Source organism: Molothrus aeneus, chromosome 6 (assembly GCF_037042795.1).
Source record: "Molothrus aeneus isolate 106 chromosome 6, BPBGC_Maene_1.0, whole genome shotgun sequence".
In the NCBI taxonomy this organism is placed as follows: domain Eukaryota; kingdom Metazoa; phylum Chordata; class Aves; order Passeriformes; family Icteridae; genus Molothrus; species Molothrus aeneus.
The window spans coordinates 11476994-11498173 of NC_089651.1; the positions used below are offsets into that span (position 1 = coordinate 11476994).

A 21180-nucleotide genomic window follows, 5' to 3' on the forward strand; every position below is an offset into this window, starting at 1 on the left:
TTAGTCCAGTGGCTCATGACAGTGAAAGCATCCTGCAGCTCCCCTGGTGGGGGGAGCCCGTATTCCCTTTGTTAGGGACAGCTGGGAGCTGTTTCAAGGAGAGAACAGGGGCAGGCTCAGCAGGATTCTGCCTGTGGGGTGGATGCTGTTCAGATGGTTGGGCACCACCTCTGGCTCGTACAGCTTGTTGTCAAGCTCTGCTTTGTCCAGGAGCTCTGAGCCGGGTCTGGGGAGCGACACTGACTGCAGCAATCCCACACCAGCATTCTTGGCTCTAGGATGGGCCAGGAAACCCCAGCCCCACTGCTTGATCCCGCGTGTGATCTCTTTCACAGCAGAAGCCAGCGCTGAGCCTGTGTCTCCTGTGTCTCCCTGCCCTCTCCTACCCCTGAGAGCCAGGATCTCAGCCTGGCAGCCCCTGCTCTTCCAGAGCAGCAGGCTCAGGTTATTTCTTAGCAGCTCCTGCTGGACCGACAGAGAAGCTGATGGGAAGAAGAGCAGCGCCCTCTTTCTTCCTCCTGGCTTTCAGAGCTGAGAAATCCCGAGCAGCAGAGGCGTTCCTGCGTGTCCTGCCTTGCTCCTCCTCGGTCTCCAGATGTCAGGCTTCTGGAAAGTTTAGAGAGGAGTGAGAAAACGGTGTTTGTGTAGTGTGAAGTGACTCGCCCTGGTTTAGCCTTAACAAGATCCCTCCTATATATTTAATGACCTGAATGTAAAATTTACGGCTTGGAATGCCCCAGCAGCAGAGGAAGCCTTCAGCACACAAGCTGCCTTTTGCAGGGCAGGAGAAATGAAATCCCCTGAGGTCTGGGAAGTCTGAGTGATGTAGTTATGGCTGGCACTTTGAATATATGTGTAGACTACTTCAAAATAAATATTTGCAGTTCTACTCTAACATACATCTGGGAGGGTGAGAACTAGCATCTATTAATGTTTCTTCAAATTAATAATTTTGAAAATTTTACACTGAAATAATTTTGCTGTTGCACATAATAAACAGAGGTTGGTGTGGGTGCATACTGGGGAGAAAATCACCTGCCCTGTGTGCACCATTTCCTCCTGTTTTGAAGGAAGCCAACCCTTTTCATGTTTCAACCTCTTTAAAGAAGGGAAAATAAAGGTAAGGGAGCTCTTGCAAGACTTGCCATTTTAATCTCTTGTTTTGACATGTGCAGCTTTTGTGTTGCTGAAACTCTCATTCACCTGCTGCCTCTGTGTATGAAGAGAACCAGACAGGTAAATTCACTTCAGTCTCCTGGGGGAAGCTGTGCAGTGTCTGATTCCTCCCCCAGTGTCACCTGTGCCTCTGCTTTGTGCTTGATGCCACCAGCTCAGGCCCTGTACAGAGCACACTCGGGCAGGAGGCTGGGGCTGCACCTAGGATAAACACAGAGAGATGCCCTGGGAATAGCTGTGTCCATGGAATGCCTGTGATGGGGCCCAGATCCCAGCCCAGGAGGTCCTTTGCCTTGGTCAGCACTGGAAACACAGGGGGTGAGTGTGAAGCCACTGGACAAAATGGGCTACATTTCTCAGGAGCCTCAACCTGACTCTACCTTTGTATGTTAGAGGATTTCTCCAGCTCTAGCCATAGTCTTTGTCTAGCTACAAATTATAATTAAGTAGCTCAGTAAATCCTTCTGGATTTTTGTATCCAACATTTTTAGAAAGGACTGGTTCGTAGTCTCTAAATTATTCCAGTTATTTTCCTGACTATGCTAGAACTGACCCCTACTAATGCACTGATGGACAAAGATCTTATTTTAATACATCAATTATTGTGATTTCATTTTCTTAAGCTCTTCACGGTCTTTTCTCTGGAAATGAATTCTCTAAAATTTTTTCTTTGTGCTGAGTTAATTATTCCTTTCAGACCTACTGCCTACTTCTGTTTCTATTAAATTATACCACTCTCTCCTTTCTTCAGAGTTTTCTGGGGCATCTCTGCATTTCTTCAGGATGTGGCAACTACTAACAAATCACTTCTTTTTAGGGAAAGATGAGAAATCAAAGAAAAGGAGGAAAAAAAAAAGGACCGACCCAGTTCCTGCATTGCCTGCTGCTGCTTTGCTGCTCTCCCCTTCACTGGGAGGCAGGAAAGAGCAAGAAAAGTGGGTTTGGCCCTTGGAGCTTTTCCTGAGTAAGGGACAGTGGTCACACACAGGCTTGTCTCCGGTGAGGGGATGGGAATTCTTCTGAAATGTGCCCCTATTTAGATACATTGTATAGGAAGGGGGAGAAATACCACCAGCTAATCTGTGCAAACAAATGATTTTACCACTTAACCAGCTTAACCCCTGAGCTGTCCAAACTGAGCTCCTCCTTCAGTGTGGATCCTGCACCATTTGAGCAGATGATTTACTGCTTCTTCCCCTTCCCTCTTTCTCAGGATTAAAAACCAAGAGAGGAATTAGGCTTTTATCTCGTTTGTTACTCCTGAGCATTGAGCAGATTTTCCTCGGAGCTGTTGGCACAAAGTGCGTTTGTAACAGACAGAGGAAGTGAAATTGCAGGGCTCAGACCAAATGCTTGTGTGCTGGATGGAAACACAGGCTGCAGCCTCGGAGCTGCACTGTGAGGGGGCTTTTCATGCCCCACCTGTGCTTGCAGCTTTAGCCTTTGTGAAATAAGCCAGAGCTGACTGGGCATTTGTTAATACATTGGGCAGAGTGCTGCTACTCCATGAAGCTTTTTTACTAAAAATTGCCTCCTGGTTTCAGTGTCAGCAGCCCTTTTGCTTCCTCCTTGCCTTCAGGAGAGCGTGGATGCAGTTGTATATCTTTATTTAATCAGCTGGAAAAGTGCCAAATGGCTCCCAAGGTGAAAAATAAGGTGCTTTTATCCTCCTGGCCCTGTGTGCCGGAGTGGAGCAATGGTCCTGTCGTGTAATGAGCTGAGTCAGCATAGGGAATACAAATTCTATTCCCCTGCAGACTGTCAGCCCTGTTACCCTTCTGCAGGCTGCCACATTCACTGAGCTGGGCTGGCTCATGTGCTGTGGCCTTTCTGTCAGGCTGTGCAATAATGTGCTCGGGTTTTATGGCGTTCAGACTCATCAGCTGGGTTTTTTCCCTCCTCTGTCCCAGGTCACACGAGAAGGGGCTGAACACACATGGACTGTCCTGGCTGCAGAACTCAGATGTGTAAGTTTACCCACTTAAAGGGGGTTGCTGTTCTGGCATCATCATTGCCCACTCTGTGCCAGCCCCACTCCTCAGGCCAGGAGCAGGAGCTGCAGGGTGCCAGTGGTGCCTTGGTGAGCAGAAAGTGTGAGCCCAGGCTCTGTTGGTGGGGCAGAGCCAAGGACAATCAGTGTCCCAGCTCTGGAAGTGTCCTACAAGTCTGGCTTGGCATAAATCCTGGGCTAAGCTCTGGTTTTCTTGTGCTTTGCCTGGCACATCAAAAGTCTCTCTCAGTTTAACAAGAACCAAGCCCACGGGGAGTGTTTACAGATCTGTACTGTCTCTCTGAGGCTGAGCTGCATTTTTTCTGCACCTAGTCCATGCAACAAATGACTTGGAAAGCAGAAAGTTCAGGGAAGCACCTGCTGCCCTCACCTGCTGTTGCAGTGAATGAAACCCAAGTGTGCTATGAATCCTGATAAGAAAATTACCTTCTGTAACTGTTACATTAATCAGTCTCTATAGTATGAGACTCTATTAAGTTTGTTAATGTGTATTAGTTTGTATTGTACACTGTAATGGAAAGAGGACTGAGGACTTTGGTCATCCTTGAATAAAACAAGTTAAAGGACAGGCCAGCCCCAGGAAAAAGGATTTTCCTTCTTGGAAGCCTAGAGCTGCCCATGAAGAATGGGCACCTCTAAAGGACACCTCTAGTGAGCCAAGGTAATGCCAGCATCCTCTAACACATCTGCCAGCTTTGTCTGAGCTAAGTAACTACAGCAAGACTGGCTCCAGGAACAGCTGGGTCATTAGGCAAGCAGCACAAAAGCTGCAAAACCATAGCTGCTTTGCCAAGTTTTGCTCTGATTAACAATCAGTGGTGTGGGTGCTGGTGATCAGCCACATTGTGCTGTACCCGGACGTTTGATGGCTACAGAAACCCTGTGTAAAACCACATTTAAGGTGCCCCAGTTTGGCTGGGACATCTTTTGAGACAGTTTTCCTGGGTGCTTGAGAGGACAGTGATGATCCAGACTGCTGCTGACCATACTGTGACGAGACCAGGGCCACCCCGGGCACAAGGTACCAACCCTCGCCACGGTGGCCGCGGGGCTGCATCCGCCCAGCCCGGGGCGCTGGGAGCTCTCACCGCCCGGTGCTCCGGGAGCCGCGGCGGGGAGGGACGGAGGGCGGGGATGTGTTACCGTGGGTGCTATCCCCGGGAGCAGCCCCGCTCCCCCCGCCGGCTGCCGCGCTACCTGCGCCCGCTCCCCGCGTCACCGAGCCCGGGATATAAAGCGCGGGCGGCCGCGCATCCCCAGCGCTGCTCCCGGGCCGCGCATCCCCGCATCCCCAGCGCTGCTCCCGGGACGCGCAGCTCCGTATCCTCACATCCCCGCATCCCCAGCGCTGCTCCCGCAGCCCCGCATCCCCAGCGCTGCTCCCGCAGCCCCGCATCCCCAGCGCTGCTCCCGGGCCGCGCATCCCCACATCCCCGCTCCGCATCCCCGCATCCCCAGCGCTGCTCCCGGGACGCGCAGCTCCTCATCCTTCCAGCTCCGCCGAGCCAGCCGCTCGCAGAGGCAGCGGAGATGTTTTATTCGGGCATCCTGACAGAGCCGAGCAGGAAAGAAGTGGAGATAAGGGAAGCGGCGTCTCTCCGCCAGCAGAGGAGGATGAAGCAGGCAGTTCAGTTCATCCACAAGGATTCTGCAGATCTCCTCCCTCTGGACGGGCTGAAGAAGCTGGGCACGTCGAAGGATACTGTAAGGCTCTGTTGTGTTTATTGGAAGGACTGCTAGGGCAGTGCCCGTGTCTCTCTTCACGCTGTTTTTCTGTTAGGAGAAGTTGGTTGCGTGTGGGAACTGATTGTGAAAAATGGGACTGTAGCATGCACAGGAAGGGGGTAGAAATATGATGGTAGTTATGGCATGTAAATGGAAGGGAGTAGAAATCTGATGGTAGTTATAGCCACAGCTGTTTTCTTCAAGTAAGTACTTTTAGGTGCCTGGCATTCAGAGTTAATGGCATTTAATTTTTTTTAAATTTTTTTTTTCACTTTTGCCTGAAAATGGCATTCTGTTTGCAGTACGGAATTCCTCTCTGGGTCAGAGTAAGTCAAAATGACTTCATACAATGCATATGTACACACACATGCTGGCCTGTGATCTATATGTACACACAACACATAATCATAAAGATTCAGTGATGTATAGTCACTGGTATTTCAAAATATAAAACTCTCAAGATCACACTTCAATAAAGGCCAGTGTATATATGGGGTTTCTTAAACCAAAGAGACATAGTTTTAGGTTTAAAACATTTACATATGCAGTGATCTATGTGATCCTGTACTTGGTGTTATTCACCATGTCTGGGGGCTGGAGAGCATTTCTAAATACTGTGCAAACATTTCAGCATTCTCTGCTGGGAAAGGATACCCCAATGTAACATCAACAGTTCTGACATAAGGAGTAAAATTTAGAAAACATATCTACCAGGGAAAGCTCCTTTAGGTTTTTTGCCCAAGTGTTGAAAATATCTTGCATCTTGTAAAACAGTATTTTCTTTTTTTCCAATGCACAATATGGGTTTTATTGTAAACCAAAGTAAATATTTTTATTTTTAGTGTTTTGTTTTGACAGAGCCTTCCTGCTCAGCTGGGTTAGGCTTGAGACAAGTGGAATGAGTTGGCTGTTCTCTGCAGTGCACATGGAGGTGATTTTTTTTTTATATCTCAAGGGTTTTGCAATTGCAGGAAGTGAAGCTCCTGCCCAGGGAAAGGCTCAGAAGGAGCTTTCCTGGTCACCAGTGAATTGCAGCTGTCCAGCAGGGAGTTGAAGTGCTTTTCAGGGAGGGATGGCTTTATTACTGTTTTCAGCCGAGTCTAAATGACATTTTGTGGCTCTGTGACCCTCAGTGAGCAGCAGGACTGAGTCCCTGACATGAGTTCTGCTCTGCCCAGGTAAGAATCAACAGGTAGCAGGAGCCAGGGGCACTGAGCACTGAAGTCCCCTGCCCTGCAGAGCAAGGACCAGGTTTTGTACCAGCACCAGGGGCAGAGCAGGGGCTCCTTGACACAGAAATGTCCCTCGAGGTGTCCTCCCTGCTCCTGTGCAGCAGCACCATCCCTGCTGCACCCACAGCCCCTGCAAGGAGGATCTGCCTGGGGGGCCCTCTCCAGGGATGTGCCAAAGCCCTGGGGAGGGCCACAGCTCCCAGATCCCTCCAAGAACAAAAAGAAGGAGGTGAGGTGGCAGAGGTGAGATGCCCATGGGGCTGGGGTGAGACCCCAGCTGATCTGGGCCCCCCCCTGCAAAATGCCCCTTGTCCCCATGTCACCATGGGGGGGTGGCACGTGTGGCCAGGGCTCCCTTGGCCACAGCCTCCTGCCCCAGGGGGTGTGCAGGGAGTCCCCAACATGAGGGCACTGGCCCTGGCCTGTTCCCACAGCTGCAGAGAGGATCCTGTGGTTTCAGACATGCGTCCCTGGGGTGTGTTGCAGTGAAGTGATGCTGCCACACTCACCCCTGACACAGCCTGGGTGGGAAAGGGCACTGCTGGGAGACCACACTGTGTGTCCCCACTGCTGGGGCTGCCTGGATGTCACAAGGGCTGTCCCCAGGAGGAGTGGGACACTGTGCATCTCTGAGACTGGAGACCCTCCAGAATATGGGGCTTCACTTTGGCGTGGCCCCAAACTGAGAGGCCCATGCCCAGAGGGACTGAGCTGCATGATCAGGAGGCCCAGGGCACCAGAGCTCTTGGCCCAAGGTGTTTGCATGGCCTCCCTGAGGATGGTTGTGCCTGTGCCCATGGAGCAGCAGGTTCCTGTGCTGGAGCTGCGTGGCCGCTCAGGGGCTCCTGGCGTTATTAATGCAGGGCTTCCCCTGGGGCTTTTCCAGCAGCCTTGGCTGGAGCAGAGATGAGGGAACAGCTCCTCAGAGATGGTGACAGGTGGTGAGAACAGATCCTGTCTGTCACTGTGGCAGCTGGCACTGCAGTTTTGGGGAGAAATCCCCTTCCTTGTGGCCCTGGTGCGGGGGTTCTGTGCACAGCAGAGCTGCTGCAGGTCAGCAGGGTGGGTGTGCTGGCATCCCCTGTCTGTGTGCCATCACTCAGCTCTCCTGGTGATGCTGTGCACAGGCAGGTTTGATAAATGCTGCTTGTGATCATCCATTTCAATGCTCTCATCATTCCCAGTGAATTACTCTGGCTCAGACAGAACTCCAGCTCCTTGTTCCCTTTATGTACTGCCCTCTGTCCAGTATGAGACCAAGCTGTAGCAAAGCATACACTGAATTTGGCAAATGTTATGCTAGATGTGGAGAACAGAAATGGCTTTGTTTTGATGCCTTTTCCCTCTATTATCCTCTTTTCTGCAGCCCAAAAACTGGCCTGAGATGGTCTTTAGCTGGGATGGGGCTTCCTGACAGGGTAACCACGGCCCCCCTCCCAGCCTGGCCAGGCCATGCTGGCCCTTGCAGCTCCTCCTGGTGCTCTGACACTTGTCACTTGCCCCCAGAGCCACCAGACCGGTTTGGAGCAGCTTTGTCTGGAACAGCCCCGCATCATCTGACAACCTGGGCAGCAGAGTTATAAATAGTAACAAAAGCAGCAACAAAGGCATTTCCCGTTTCCATCGTGCTCTCAGAGCTCCCCTGGGTGCCCCCTGGCCCCAGCCCCAGCTCCCCACAGCTGGGGCAGCATGGAAGGACTGCAGCACGTTGAGGAGTCCCCAGTGCGCTGCTGTGCATGCCCAGAGTTTGGTGTGTCTCACCTGGAGTGCCAAACTCTCTGATGCTGTGTGCTCTGCCTGGCCCAGAGAGCTGGCTGCTGCCTGGGCACACAGGGGGGGCAGCTCTGTCCCCCCTCAGCACCCCAGGAGAGGGGCTGACAGCACATGATGCTGTCAGGGACCTGTGAGCTTGGGTGAAGGGTGGGAAGAAGAGAGAGAAATTGATTATTTCTTGGGATTAGCTCTGTTGATGCATTAAAACTCTTTTTTTCCCTCCCCCTCTACTGTCTAGGTACAGAAAAAAGGGCAAACCTCTTGAGATGGATTTGTGGAGGAGGGGAGCTGGTATCTTCCCTGACTTTCACCTCCACCTCAGTGAAATTGTTGATGGATCTTGTTATCCCCAGATCTGGAAGCCAAATAGAGGGAAACCTGCCAGGGGAATGAATACTGCAAGCTGCAGCAATGCACTTGCTTGCAAATCACAGAGGAATAAAGCTGGGCAGAATTATTTGTGCTTCTGACAGACAGTGGTAACTAAGGTCAGCCGTAGATGGTGTCTCCCCTTGCTTCTTTAGGTCTTCACTGTGACATTTTTAGGGGATCATAGCTTTTTGCAAATCTTGGGGTTGGAAATGGACCCATCTTATGAAAAAAATCCTGATTTCTGTTCATGTAGTGCTGAATGATAAAAGGAATTTTTTTTTTTTTTTTGCTGACACAACGAAATGTAACATTCTATACTTTTATAAAACTTTCAACAGTTTTTTGCAACACAAAGGAATATTGTGCCAGGTGATCTGGGTTCCTTCAAACACTGCCAGGCCCAGGCTGGAGGGAGAACACAGCTGCCTTCCCCACTGCTGTCAGGAGGAGGTTTTCCTCCTCTTCCTCCCTCCCTCCCAGACATGGTCTGCTTGCAGTTTGCCAGCAAAATGTGCATTTGCAAATGTCCCCTGGCACATTATCCATTTACCAAGTACATATCCATCACTTGAGTCATCTCTGTGACTAACATCCCTCACTCTGGTGCACACAAGAGTCAAGGGAAATCCAAGTTAAAGCAAACTAATTAATAGCCTGAGACAGGATGGTGCTGCAGGGAACCTTTTCAGCCCCCTCTTGCCAGATTATTGCTGTATTGGAGCACAACATAAGGAATATTTGTCTCCCTAGAGGAAGAATTTGCTGTGGTTTTCAGAAGGGCAAGCATCAACAAAAGACAATCCCATTTGTGCTGGTAACTTGTGACTCCTGAGTGATGGATTTGTTCTTTTTGGTGATTGATCCCATGGAAGATTCATAAAAACCAGGGATTGAGAAAAACCCATATATGCTACTGATTAACAATCCATAGGAGAACTTGTAGTTAAAAAAATGGGTTGAGTTAAATGGTAGGTGACAGTCAAAATAGCAGTGAGGTGGTGGAGATTGAGGCCAGGCAGATGAGAAGAGGCTGATGGCATTCAGAATTTCTCTTGGTGCTGCCTGGGTGGGGCTGGGCACAAGGAGGTGCCCACTGAGGGCAGGCTGTCTTCTGCCAGCTGGGTGAGCATCATCATTTACTTCTACACTGCCCTAGCCTTCCTTTTGTCGTTTGTAAATGATGTGAAGAATTAGTGTTCCAGCTGTGTTCCTGAGCTGCAGTCAAACCTAAAGGGTGAAAAGGACACCCCATCCACTGTCAGAAAATCCTGGCCTGCATTTTTGCTCTGGTGAGGAGTGCTGGAGGTGATGACAGGGCTGGAGGTGATCACAGTGCTGACTCTGCCCCTACAGCTTCTGCCTCGTGCAGGGAGCTCTCACTTCCAAACTGTTCTGCTTGTCCCTCACACAGGGCCCAGCAGCAGTGCAGCCAGTGCCTGCCTTTGGTGCAGTCAAGTGATGCTGGTTTCTGCTGCTTGGCCTCACTGAAGGCAGCACCATGTCAGAGCTGATTCCTCCCCGTCAGGAGTTGGTGCTCAGACTCAGGACGTGCTCTGGGGCGCGCTGGTCAGACACAGCACCTGCAGCCCCAAATGGCCATGGCATTTTCTTTGAAGCAGCAGAAGGCAGGAGGGTGGAAAGTGGGGACACCAGGAGCTGCCATGTGCCAGTGCCCACTGGTGCTGTGCAGCTGCCCCAGCCCACCGGTCTGGTCCGGCTCCGCTGCCCGCGCCGCACCCACAGCGCGATCTGACGTGCCAAGGTGGCTGCAGTTATTTTAGGAGGATGCCAAGTTGCATCAGACTTCTGGAAGTGGTGTTATTTAACGTGCTGTGCACAAAGGTGGGCACTGGCCAACCTGGGGAGCCACGGCCCAAGGTTTTCAAAGTTACCCTGACTCTGATATTCCCTTGGGATGAGGAGGTTTTCTGGTTCAGATGTCTCTGCTGGCATACAGGCATGTTTAACATCAATGCAAAAATTCAGGGATAAGCCAGAAAAAATGTCTCACCATGGAGAAATTAAAATCAGAAGGAAAGGCATTAATGGGGAGGGCAGATTAGCTGAGCAGAGAAATGAGCAGATAATCAGGCAGAGTCATTTCACCTCCAGCAGAGTGTGTGCATCCATCTGAGATGAACATTAAACATAAAAAGGCTTTCGGGAAAGAGGTTGGAGGAGATCTTGAGAGGCAACATGCCTCTCCCAGAGCAAACAGAAACAACAGAGAAAGAAAGAAATGCTGGGAATTCTGGGAGAATACCCACCTGCCTCAGATGAACTTACCTCTTTCCTTCCTCTCCCTTTCCTCTCGTGGTATGGCACTCAGGATTGGTCCCATTTAGCAGCTAAATAAAAGTACAGGGGAAAGAGGCACAGGGGGCAATTTTAGACATTATTCATACTAAGGTGGTGAATATAATTGGAAAAGTGATTTGTTGCATCCTAATTTTTCACATCACTATGGAATTCCCTTCAAGAAGAGATGAAGACAGTTGTGGTTGAAACGCCAGCTTGAAAAGGCCGGACTTGTTTGGATTCCTGTATGCAATCAAACCTTGAATTTGAGTTTGGTAAAAGAAAGGCATCCCTCCAAGGTCTCAAAGGTTGATAGTTTGAAAGTATTATTTCCTTTGTAAAACCAAGTTCTTTTCAGTCAAAGACAGGTAAGCCAGAACTAGCTGGGAAGAACAGCTATAGTGTGGGAATTAGGGAGAGTGAGACTTTAGGGCCTGCTTCCCATGCCAGCAGTGCTGGCCCATGGGCACCACAGGCAGTTGGATGACACAGAACACTCTGTGGCTTTCCTCTGACTTCAGCCTGCTCTTCTGTGTGTGCTCTCCCTTACAGCAACCACATAACATCCTGCAGAAGCGCCTGATGGAGACAAACCTATCCAAGTTCCGAGGCAGCTGGGCCCCAAAGGATCTCTCACCACAGACCAACAAGCTGAACCAAGCCAAACTGGGCAGCTCAGGGAAAACTGAGGATGAAGAGCTCATAGTGGTGAGCTGCCAGGTAATAGTCCCTCCACAGCCTTTTGTGTTTTTTTTTTTTCCTGCAGATTTTATTTCCCACAGTCTCAGACTGTGCTCTTGTTCTGCATGTTTCCCAGCCAGGTTTGTGCTCCCACAGGACTGTCACAGCTCTGGGGATACACTCCCTCTGCAGCTCCAGGCTGCTGTGGCAGAGATGCCCACTTGGGAATCACAGAGAGACCTGGTGTGGTGGGTGTCTTCCCTTGCACATCAGGGCAGAGGGGATAGCTAAGCTGGGGCAGCATGCTGAAATGCTGGGGTGTAATTATCCATGGCAAATCCTTGTGTTCACAGCCTGCTTGTTTTCCTCAAGTGCCATCCCTATTTTCTTTGCCCAGGGGCAATTTCACATTTCTCTTCCTTAGCCCCGTGTTCATTTCTATTTCCCACTCTCCACAGCATTCCCTCCTGCCTGGGGCTGCCCCATCTGCTCTCTGCAGGGGCAAACTGTGGAAACCCAGGGCATATTTCTCTGTCTGCTCTGGGGTGTCCTGACCCCCAGGGGAGCACTGACTTCAACCCTCATTCATGGAGAAAGACTGGAATCCACAAAAGTGTGAAACAGATTATAGAGAGTAGTGTAGGTGTATCACTTAGATGAGAAATTTAGTTTTTGGGATTTTTAGTATGTTGTGGGTGGAAGCAAGATGGAGGGCACAGGGTGTTGTCCTGTGTTTTTGCTTCATGCTTCTTCCTTCTTCTTCATGGATTTGGGTGGCATTTTGTAATTGGGCAGAAAAGTCTGCATTGTGGGGTCTTTGGGATCAGTTATTGGGTTAAAAGGAAAAATAATCCAGGTGTCAGTTCTTAATTGGAGAGTTTAGACTTAAAAGACCTTGTACCAAGAGATTGTTGGCCGTTTTGTGCTGTGCTAATGAAAAGCTGCTGAACTGACAGTAGTGAGACTGTTTTACTGATAAGAAATAATCAACACCTGAGTCCAAACATGAGCTACTGTCTCCAGTGCCTTCAGTGCAGACCCAGAGAAACTGATACAAATGAGCCAGGGAGGGCTTGGGACCCCATGAGCATCTGAGAGTGCAGGGGGCAGGGATGAGCTGGCATGGGAGAGTTCATGGGCACCAGAGCTCCTGGACACTCTGGTGCTCATCTTGCATCCCTCACATCATTTCCCATCTCCTCTTGCTCTTGCAGTGTGCGGGGAAGGAGCTGAAGGCCGTGGTGGACACTGGCTCACAGCACAACCTCATGTCAGCTGCCTGCCTGGACAGGCTGGGGTAACTATCCTGGGTTTCTGTTCTGCAGGGGCAGCACAGGCAGTGTCCTGGGGCTGGGGCTCTGCCCAGGTCAGTGATGGTCATTCTGGAAGGGCTGGGCGAGCCCCTGACCCTCCTGTCCCAACCAAATCCTGTCCCAATCTTAAATGGCAGGGAGGTGGAACAGAACAGGGTGCCACCCAATTCACCTCTGAGGGAATCCCTTCAGAGGGTTGGATGCATTTGCATGTTTTCACTGCCTGCTTGTCACTCAGTGCCTCACAAAACAGCTGAACCTTCCCCAGCCTTCTGTGTCCCCAGGGCAGCCCAGCCCTGCTCTGCAGGCTCCTGTGGCAGGACATGCCCCCAGCCTGCTGGCCCAGTAATGTATTTACATTTTCCCATGTAAAGAAGCTGTGTGCATGCATCTTCTCAGAACTGGGTGTCTGATGCTGCTCCCAGTTACAAATTGCTCTTGGTTAAAGGAAAAGGAAATGTATTTATGGATTATTAGAGGTGACTGACAGCCATTTGCAGTAAAACTCTCTGTCATCTCTGAGGAACAGGACCAGGCAGCAGCTCATAGGATATCAAGGAGGTTTTGGCACTTTATTGCCATGGAGTCATTGCTTTTTGCAGCTAACTTGCTAATAATTATGAAAAAAAAAAAAAAAGAAAAAAAGAAAATTACCCCTGCTACTGCACATCCCTGAATGAATGGTGCCTGTTCTCTCCTAACATTAATTACTTCTTTGCACAACAGTGCTTAGTGACTAGAAGGTGTTTGTGCTTAATCCAACCTGGGGAGCAGCTCAGGCAAGCTTAGGATGGCCACACGATGGCATTTGGAGGGATTTCCTGCTCTGGGACAGTTCCTCTGCTCCCTGTGCTTTTTACATGGTTTTTTACAAGCTAAGAACTCCCAGTGCAGTTCTTGCAGCACTGCTCTGCTGCAGCAGCCCTGTCCTTCCAAGAGCACTGAAGAGAGGTCAGAGCCTGTTTTTCTGCCCAGGTCTCAGGGCACCTGATGCCTCCAAGCAGCACTTGTGTGTTTGATGCTCAGGCTCAATTCCCCCTTTCTTTTTCAAAGATTTTTTGTGTCTTTGTCATGATGCCAGTCACTCTCTCCCCCTCACCCTGAGGAAAGCAGTGCAGTAGGCTCACAGCTTGCCAGTAGGAGAAATCCCCTGTGGAGCTGTAGGAGGAGCAGGAGGCAGCCAAGGAACTCATGAACTTCTGATTGATGTGCTCCTGCTGATTTTTAAGGCCACACTCCAAGAAAGCAGCAGAGGGGATCCAGCTCCTTTTCCCTGCTTCCCCTCACCTGTGTTAAATGGTGTGGGCAATGCCCACCTCAGTCCTGGAGCCTCTGAAGGGGCTGGCCCCCAGGACAGACAGACAGACAGACACACACACAAGCACTGCTGCAATGCGGCTCAACAGAAAGGCACCTCAAACAGCTGAAACTTGATCTGGCTTTTATCTGAGGGAGAGATCAGCACCTCAAACAGCCTTCCCATTAGATTCTAGTTCAGTTTAAAAGAGAAACTGAAGCTAAATATTTAATTAGTATTGTCAGACCACTTCAAAGGGTGTAGATAGAAACTGTACCTGAGGTATCTCTGACATCCTTTTTTGTTTTCTTTGGGCTGAATGTGATTGATCTGTCCCCATTTCCTCAGAACAAAGCCAGCAGCAGCACCCAACAAACTAACAAACATGGACTGGGCCACCCTGGGTGCGAGGCATGTTCTCCATCCCATGTGAGGTATGGAGAAAAGGGGGTGCCTTATTACTCTCTACAACTCCCCAAAAGGAGGCTCAAGTGAGGTAATGAGTGACAGCACCAGAGGAAATGGTTTCAGGTTGTGCCAGGTGAGGCTTAGTTTGGGTATCAGGAAAAATTTCTTCCCTGCAAGGGTGGTCAGGGCATGGAAGAAGCTGCTCAGTGAAGTGGTGGCATCACCGTGCCTGGAAGTGTTCAAAATATGTGTGGGTGTGGCATCTGGGAGCACAGCTGGACATGGTGACCTTAGAGGTCTGCTCCAGCCTCAGCATTTCTGTGATTCCATGGGGACACAGTGTCAGCTCCACTCGTGGAAGCTGGAGTGAACAGACCCTTCCTTACACCCACACTGCATTTGAAGCAATTCTGTATTCCCCAAGTCACGGGAAAATGTAGGAAAGAGATTCCTCTGGTAAAACCCAAAGTGCAGCACTGAGCTGTGCTTGGGCAGCACTGTGGGTCATGCTGAGGTCTGCTGGCAGTCTGCAGGTTACCCCCACAGAACCTGCCAGGGAAGCAGCTTTCCAACAACAGCAGGATAAATGAGCAAGCTAAGAGCACTTCAGGTGTAAGCACCCTCCAAACACCACTTGCTCCTTGCTGGAACAGCCAAGCCATGGCCACTTGATGTTAGGAGTGTTTTCAATGCCCACAGGTTAAAGGAGCATCTCAAAGCACTCCCTGTGGAAGAGGAGATGGTTTCCTTGCCAAACAAGGTGAAAGCCATCGGGCGGATCGAGTGTCTGTCGCTCACGGTGGGAGCGGTCCCCGTGGAGTGCGCTGCCCTCGTCGTGGGTGAGTGCGCCACCCTCTGCTCCTCCTCCCTGGGCTGGGCTCTGCTTCCTCCCACCCCAGCAGGAAAAACAGAGCTTTAGGAAGATGGTAAAATTCGAATAGAGTCAGTTCTTGTTCGGGTCCCCAGGGGGAAGGGGGAGGATGTGTTCACAAGCTTGGCTTTGCCATGCTGATGGAGCAACCACTGCAGGCACATCTGCCTGCCCTCCTGTGCCCTCCTGTTCTCCTCTGAGTCAGTCCCTTTATAAACAGGGTTTTGCTTAGCACAGCAACCATGAAGGAAGGATGGAGTCACTGACAAAAAGCCCAGGAGGGCATTTTGAATGTATAAATCTGAAATGTCCTGGTTTTTTTTTTTTTCCCAGAAGAAAATGACCAACCCTTTTCCTTTGGGCTGCAGACACTGAAGTCTCTGAAGGTAGGAGTTTTCCAGCAGGATGCTGCTGGGGGAGCTGGGACCACTCTAACTTGCTGTTTTCCCTCTTACCTAAAGATATTTATTCTCTCCAGTGTGTCATAAACATGGAGAAGCACCACCTGGTTCTGGGGCAGATGGACAGGGAGGAAATCCCGTTTGTGGGTGCTGACAGTGCTGAGGCAGGAGAGCAGTAAGTAGCCTGGGGAGGTGAGCTGCATGTGCATCTCTCAGCCTGCTGGCAGTGCCCCCTGGCAGGGCCACACAGAGCTGCCAGACCCTTGGCTGGAGGTGAGTGAGAGGTCAATGGCCCCGGCAGAAATTGTTTGCATCAGCTCATCAAATTTTGAAATGGAGTCCCGAGTTTTCAGCAGCCTTTGTCAGCTTTTGCTGCTTTTTTCTCCTAGTAAACATTGTGCATCAAAGGAAGTGTCTGACAAGACAGGCACAGGGGAATGCCTTAGGAAATGTACTTTTTGGAGGTCACCAAAAGGACTCCTTGAGGCTGCTTTGACAGCATTCGCACACAAATCTTTGTCTGGAAAATATTTATGAAGCAAGGCCAACAAACCCACATGGATGCTTGAGAGAGAGATCCTGCCTGCAGATAACGGTGTTGCCACTTCTCCCCCATCACCCCAGCAGCCCTCCTGCCAGCTCCTCCTGGTGTCCCAGATTTTTCCAGCTTTATCTCACTAAAGAGAGATAAATATGTGCTGTAAGTACAGCTCATATTTAAGTGTGTGTAGCCGTGGTGGCTGGCTCTGCAGGCAAGCAGGCAGGGCAAACCCCCACTCCCAGGCCCTGCATGGGGCTCTCTCTTGCAGGGTGCTGTGAATGAGAGATGTTTCTCTGATTGCTGCCTCTGACTCACGAAACCTGCGGGCACCGAGTGCCTGACAGGGCGTTTGCACTTCCGTGCCTTGGCAGGCAGCGCTTGTGGCTGCTCAGCAACCTAAAAAACCTTTGCTCACTGCTTGAGAAAGTGTGTCCGGTGGGCGATGTAGGTCAGCATCCTGTCGCGACCAGCCCCCGGGTTTGGGATGTCCTGCAGCCCCCGGGGTTTGGGATGTGCTGCAGCCCCGGGTTTGGGATGTGCTGCAGCCCCCGGGGTTTGGGATGTGCTGCAGCCCCCGGGTTTGGGATGTCCTGCAGCCCCCGGGTTTGGGATGTCCTGCAGCCCCCGGGTTTGGGATGTGCTGCAGCCCCCGGGGTTTGGGATGTGCTGCAGCCCCCGGGGTTTGGGATGTCCTGCAGCCCCCGGGTTTGGGATGTGCTGCAGCCCCCGGGGTTTGGGATGTCCTGCAGCCCCGGGTTTGGGATATCTGCAGCCCCCGGGTTTGGGATGTGCTGCAGCCCCGGGTTTGGGATGTCCTGCAGCCCCGGGTTTGGGATATCTGCAGCCCCCGGGTTTGGGATGTCTTGCAGCCCCCGGGTTTGGGATGTCCTGCAGCCCCGTGCAGCTCAAACCTGCTGTGCTGGGAGCTGCCGGCTCCAGGAGCCTCGGAGGGAGCGGGGAAGGAGCGCCGCTCCCTCAGCTGATTGTGTGCATGGGGAGGGCAGCAGGGATGTAAGGGCTGGTCCATGTCAGGAGCAGAGCTCAGGGTCCCTGCTCCGTGTCCAGGTCACCCCCTGGCATGTGTCCCGGAGAGCTGCTGGCCCTGGGGACAGCGTGTGAGCCCAGGGAGCGCCGGGCACACACCGGGGGGAGCCAGGCAGAAGCACAGCCCGGGCCCCCTGCCTCCTTTGGGACACAGATGGACAGACACAGCGTGGCTCTGTCACTGCTGCACTGATAAATTATTTCTTAGAACTGCTTTAAAAGCCAAATTATGCTGCCTTTTTCTTTTTTTCTCTCTCCATAAAAAGCACCTGTTTTACTAAATGTCTTTTCCTTCTTGTTTCAGTTTGGAGGCATAAAGAGAAATTGAAACATCATCCCCACGTAGGAGCTTGATATCAAAGAAATCCTGTGCAGCTGTTCCAGATGAAACAGCAACGTGCTGCTTTGAAAATGTTTATACTAGGCTACAGCTTGAGTAGAGCTAAATGAAATCCTGTTTGTAGCCAGTAATTTAGAGATATTGTCATGTTTATCTATGGGTTTTGAGAAACAAATGTGTGCTTATTTTCTGGACTTTTCTATATAGTGTCCTCTTTATTACAAACAGTTGGGAAAACCTTACGAATTTCTTCTGATGAGAAAAATACTTTTTATAGTGGCCTCCTATGAGTTATTGTACTTAGCTGTGATTAGAGGCTACCAGAATGAGATTTTTATTAATGATTTTTCCAGGGGCTAAGCATTTATATTCACTTAATTGATATTGCCACATTCAAATGGCCATTACCAGGAAGTTACTCAGAGTAAAATAACAATGTTCATACCACCTAGGAATTATAGCTCATCCTGATAGCATAGTATTGTTGCCATGTAATTAGGGATGCAACTGCTGGCTTGATGACAAAGAGTAATTGCAGAATTATTAATGGGTTACAGGCTTCTCTGCAGTGGCATGGCAGAAGCACAGGAACAGGGTCTGGGAGGGCTCCCAGGGTGATCTCCCAGTGTGGGGCTGGTACCAGTGCTGGGGCTCGAAACCCTCTGAGCAGGGTCCTCTGGGCAAGTCTTGGCTGCCTTCCTGTGGGGGTGGACAAGTAAATCAATCATTACACCAGGCCAAAAAGCAACAAACGAGCACACAAGTGTGGTGGTGTGTGGAAAGCAGGAGATGCAGTGCCCTTGGCTGCCTCTGCCAGCAGGACCTGTGCCTCTCCCTGCCCAGCCAGCACCCAGCCTGAAGCCCCTGCAGCGCCCGGGCCACGGCTGGTGCAGGTTATTGACCCCAGCTGCACTTCAGTGCTGGTGCCAGAGATGCCATGTTCTTTATACCTGTCTACAAACTGCTTGGGTTCCTAAGTGCAACCCTTGATTCCTTGGGTTCCTAAGTGCAACCTCCTCAGGGGAGATGGGAGTTTTTGCCAGGACAAGCCCTTCATTTGGTGTCACTGTCACAGGGTTGCTGCTTCCCGTGCCACACGGTATTGCCTGGGGGAGCCTGGCCTCGCACAAGCGCAGCTTTTTATGTTTTCACAACCTGTTGGGAATGAATCGCTGCCATCTGCTGAAGAGGCATCTCTAAAATTCAGAATAATCTCCTTGTGATGTCGTGCATCTGCTGATGGCCAGTCCTGCTGCAGCTGGATCCCTAAGGGATGCAGCTGTGCTGCTCTGGTAGCTCTGACTTTCCAAAAGCGCTTTGGCCCCGCGTCGGCCGCAAGCACCGCCGGCATTCCCACTTCGGAATCCTCGTGATGGTTTTGGCTCAGGATCAGAAAGTTTTGTCATCTCATGGCCTTTGGCAGCCAGGCTCCTGCCAGCTGATCCAGTGTGTGCCCACCCTGCCATCCCATGCCTGCCAGAGCATCTCAGCTGGAGCTTTATCTCCTGCAGTGGGTTTGAACCTCTTTTCAATATTGGGTATATCCAGCAAACCTGAACTATCTGTATTTTGAGCTATTTTCTATTTTGGTGATAAGTTTCAGTGTTTTCTCTACATACAGTATTTTATATAACACAGCTATAAATATAAATATATATATATTTACAGGGTTGGGCTGCTTGGGTAGTCCCACTGATGTGTTGTAGAAATATTTCACTAAATATGAAATATATTTGATTATTTTATATGCTATGAGTTTGCTATTTTGGTACTTTTTTCTTTCTGTGCATATTACTGTGCTAAATGTCAAATTAAATCTAAATAAAGTTACACCATTATTGCTGTTTATTTGCTTGTGTGCTAGATAGGCTGTTTTTAATTTGTTTTCAGTGCATGCCTCTGTTAAGAAAAGGGTTTGTTTCATTCTTAGGTCTGTTGGGTCTCTACAGTGCTTTGGGAAATGCTGTTGGGAATTGCCATTGAACTGAGGGAGAGTGGCAGTTGGGATGAATTAAGCAGGGCAGGCTAAATGGCACACAGCACTCGGGCTGAAAGGTGAGCACTTGAAATCCCAACCTTCTGTCACCATGGCTCTCCCTCCCGAGGGAGGAATGAGATCTATGAGATCCTGCTGTTTCCAGGTTTAGCCTTTGGACAGCTGTTTTGGTGTTTATGTCGTGTTCAGTTAGCTTGCAGGATGGATATGAGAGTCCTTTGTAAACTCTGGAAAGCTGGGAAAAGAAAGTGGCCAGAACACGAGAGGTGAGGCACAAGTGCCACTTCCCCAAAACTCTGAGTCTGGATTTAGGGACTCCTGTCTCTGCCTGGATGGGCTTCAGGATTCTTCAGCAGTAGTTGAGGTCTGTCTTACTGATGAGAAATTATCCTTTCACCCACTCCAAGTCCTACAGCAACAATCTTTGGTGGAGCAGCAATACTCCACACCCAGTGAAATTGGTTCTCCTCAATGCTGGGCTGGCATTTTCTCTGAGCATGGAAAGAAACCAGGTTCCAGCAATAAAATGGAGAAAAAAAATGAGAAGAATCAATGTACAGGCAAAAATAATGTCTCATGCTTCCTGGAGCTGCTACAGGATTCTAGATTTATTTGTGGTGCTAGAGAGCAGAGCCCCAGCACATGCAAGTTGAAAATCAATGGGCAAAATTCCATCCCTTCTGCACAGTGGGGCTAGCCCTGGAGATGGGGGCCCTCCAGAGGTGGCTCCTGTGAACAGGATAAGACAGGGCAGCTGCTATGGGAGACAGGCATTCCCCTCAGTCTAGAGGGATTACAGAATAGGGGAGGTGATATCAGATCTCTGTGTCAAGCACTTGCACGGTCACAGGGGTAAATGGAACAGCAGCTGAGCGTTGCAGAGCAGCTCCACAAGCCCTGCGTGCTGCTCCTGCTCCTCTCCAGCACAGCTGTGTGCCTGTGCCCCTTTGGCAACCTCTCCCTGGCATGGGTTTGCAGGAAGGCCTTGTAACCCAGGGACCTTGGCAGGAGGTGGGGGCAGAGAAGAGGGCAATGCCTGCAGCCATGCGGGATGGGGAGGACTCAGGAGATAAAGAAACAGCTGTGAGAGGATGTTATGAGAAGCGTCTTGGGTAGGAGAGGGTCTTGTTGAATGTTTTATTCAGCTGGTTAATGTCACCATACTGCACATAAACACCTCACAGGTGAGGCCAAGCACAATCTCTTTCCCAAGCAGCCTCAGGGAAGGTGAGCCAGCTTCTCCTTGGCCAAGGCACTGTCCCTTGTGCTCATGTGGTCAGCAGCACGTGGTGGGACAGAATGCCTTTGTAGCCTCCAAGACCACATCTTGTCTTTGTTTTGGTCATGCCTAAAGCCAAGACAAATCTCTCAAAGAAGAAGACATTAAACAGAACCCTGGTGAGCCCATTGCAGAGCTTCAAAAGCTGCTGGAACATGCAGGATCTTGATGCTTGGGCCCTTGCAATTAAGGTGGCCCATGTGGGCAAGGCATCAACACTTGATGAAAATTTTAGAGACCTGGAGATCTGGTGGAGAGTGGCTGTCAGCTCCCAACTCATGTCTGTATCTCATTGCAAGTGATGCACCCCAGGGCATGTGGGCAGGCAGCAGCAGAGGAGGAGCACCCTGGGGCTGTAGAGAGGGGCTCACCCCACAACCCCACCTCCTTCCACCACATTTGCTACTTAACTCCTTCTGGGC

General features: G+C 50.5%; 1 protein-coding gene across 1 annotated transcript; it reads left to right on the forward strand.

The window, feature by feature from the left end:
- The first annotated feature begins 4367 nt into the window (after positions 1-4367).
- Positions 4368-19331, forward strand: NRIP3 (nuclear receptor interacting protein 3). The gene is made up of 7 exons (XM_066552835.1): positions 4368-4891; positions 11140-11307; positions 12483-12565; positions 14986-15125; positions 15491-15543; positions 15636-15733; positions 17448-19331. Exons 1-7 carry the CDS (start codon positions 4718-4720, stop codon positions 17458-17460), a joined length of 729 nt encoding a protein of 242 aa, XP_066408932.1. The 5' UTR covers positions 4368-4717; the 3' UTR covers positions 17461-19331.
- Positions 19332-21180: the final 1849 nt, after the last annotated feature.

Coding starts and splice junctions, on each gene's coding strand:
- NRIP3 (XM_066552835.1), top strand. CDS start 4,718: ATGTTTTATTCGGGCATCCTGACAGAGCCGAGCAGGAAAGAAGTGGAG. Junction 12,566..14,985: donor GCCTGCCTGGACAGGCTGGG/GTAACTATCCTG, acceptor CAATGCCCACAG/GTTAAAGGAGCATCTCAAAG. Junction 15,126..15,490: donor GTGCGCTGCCCTCGTCGTGG/GTGAGTGCGCCA, acceptor TTTTTTTCCCAG/AAGAAAATGACCAACCCTTT.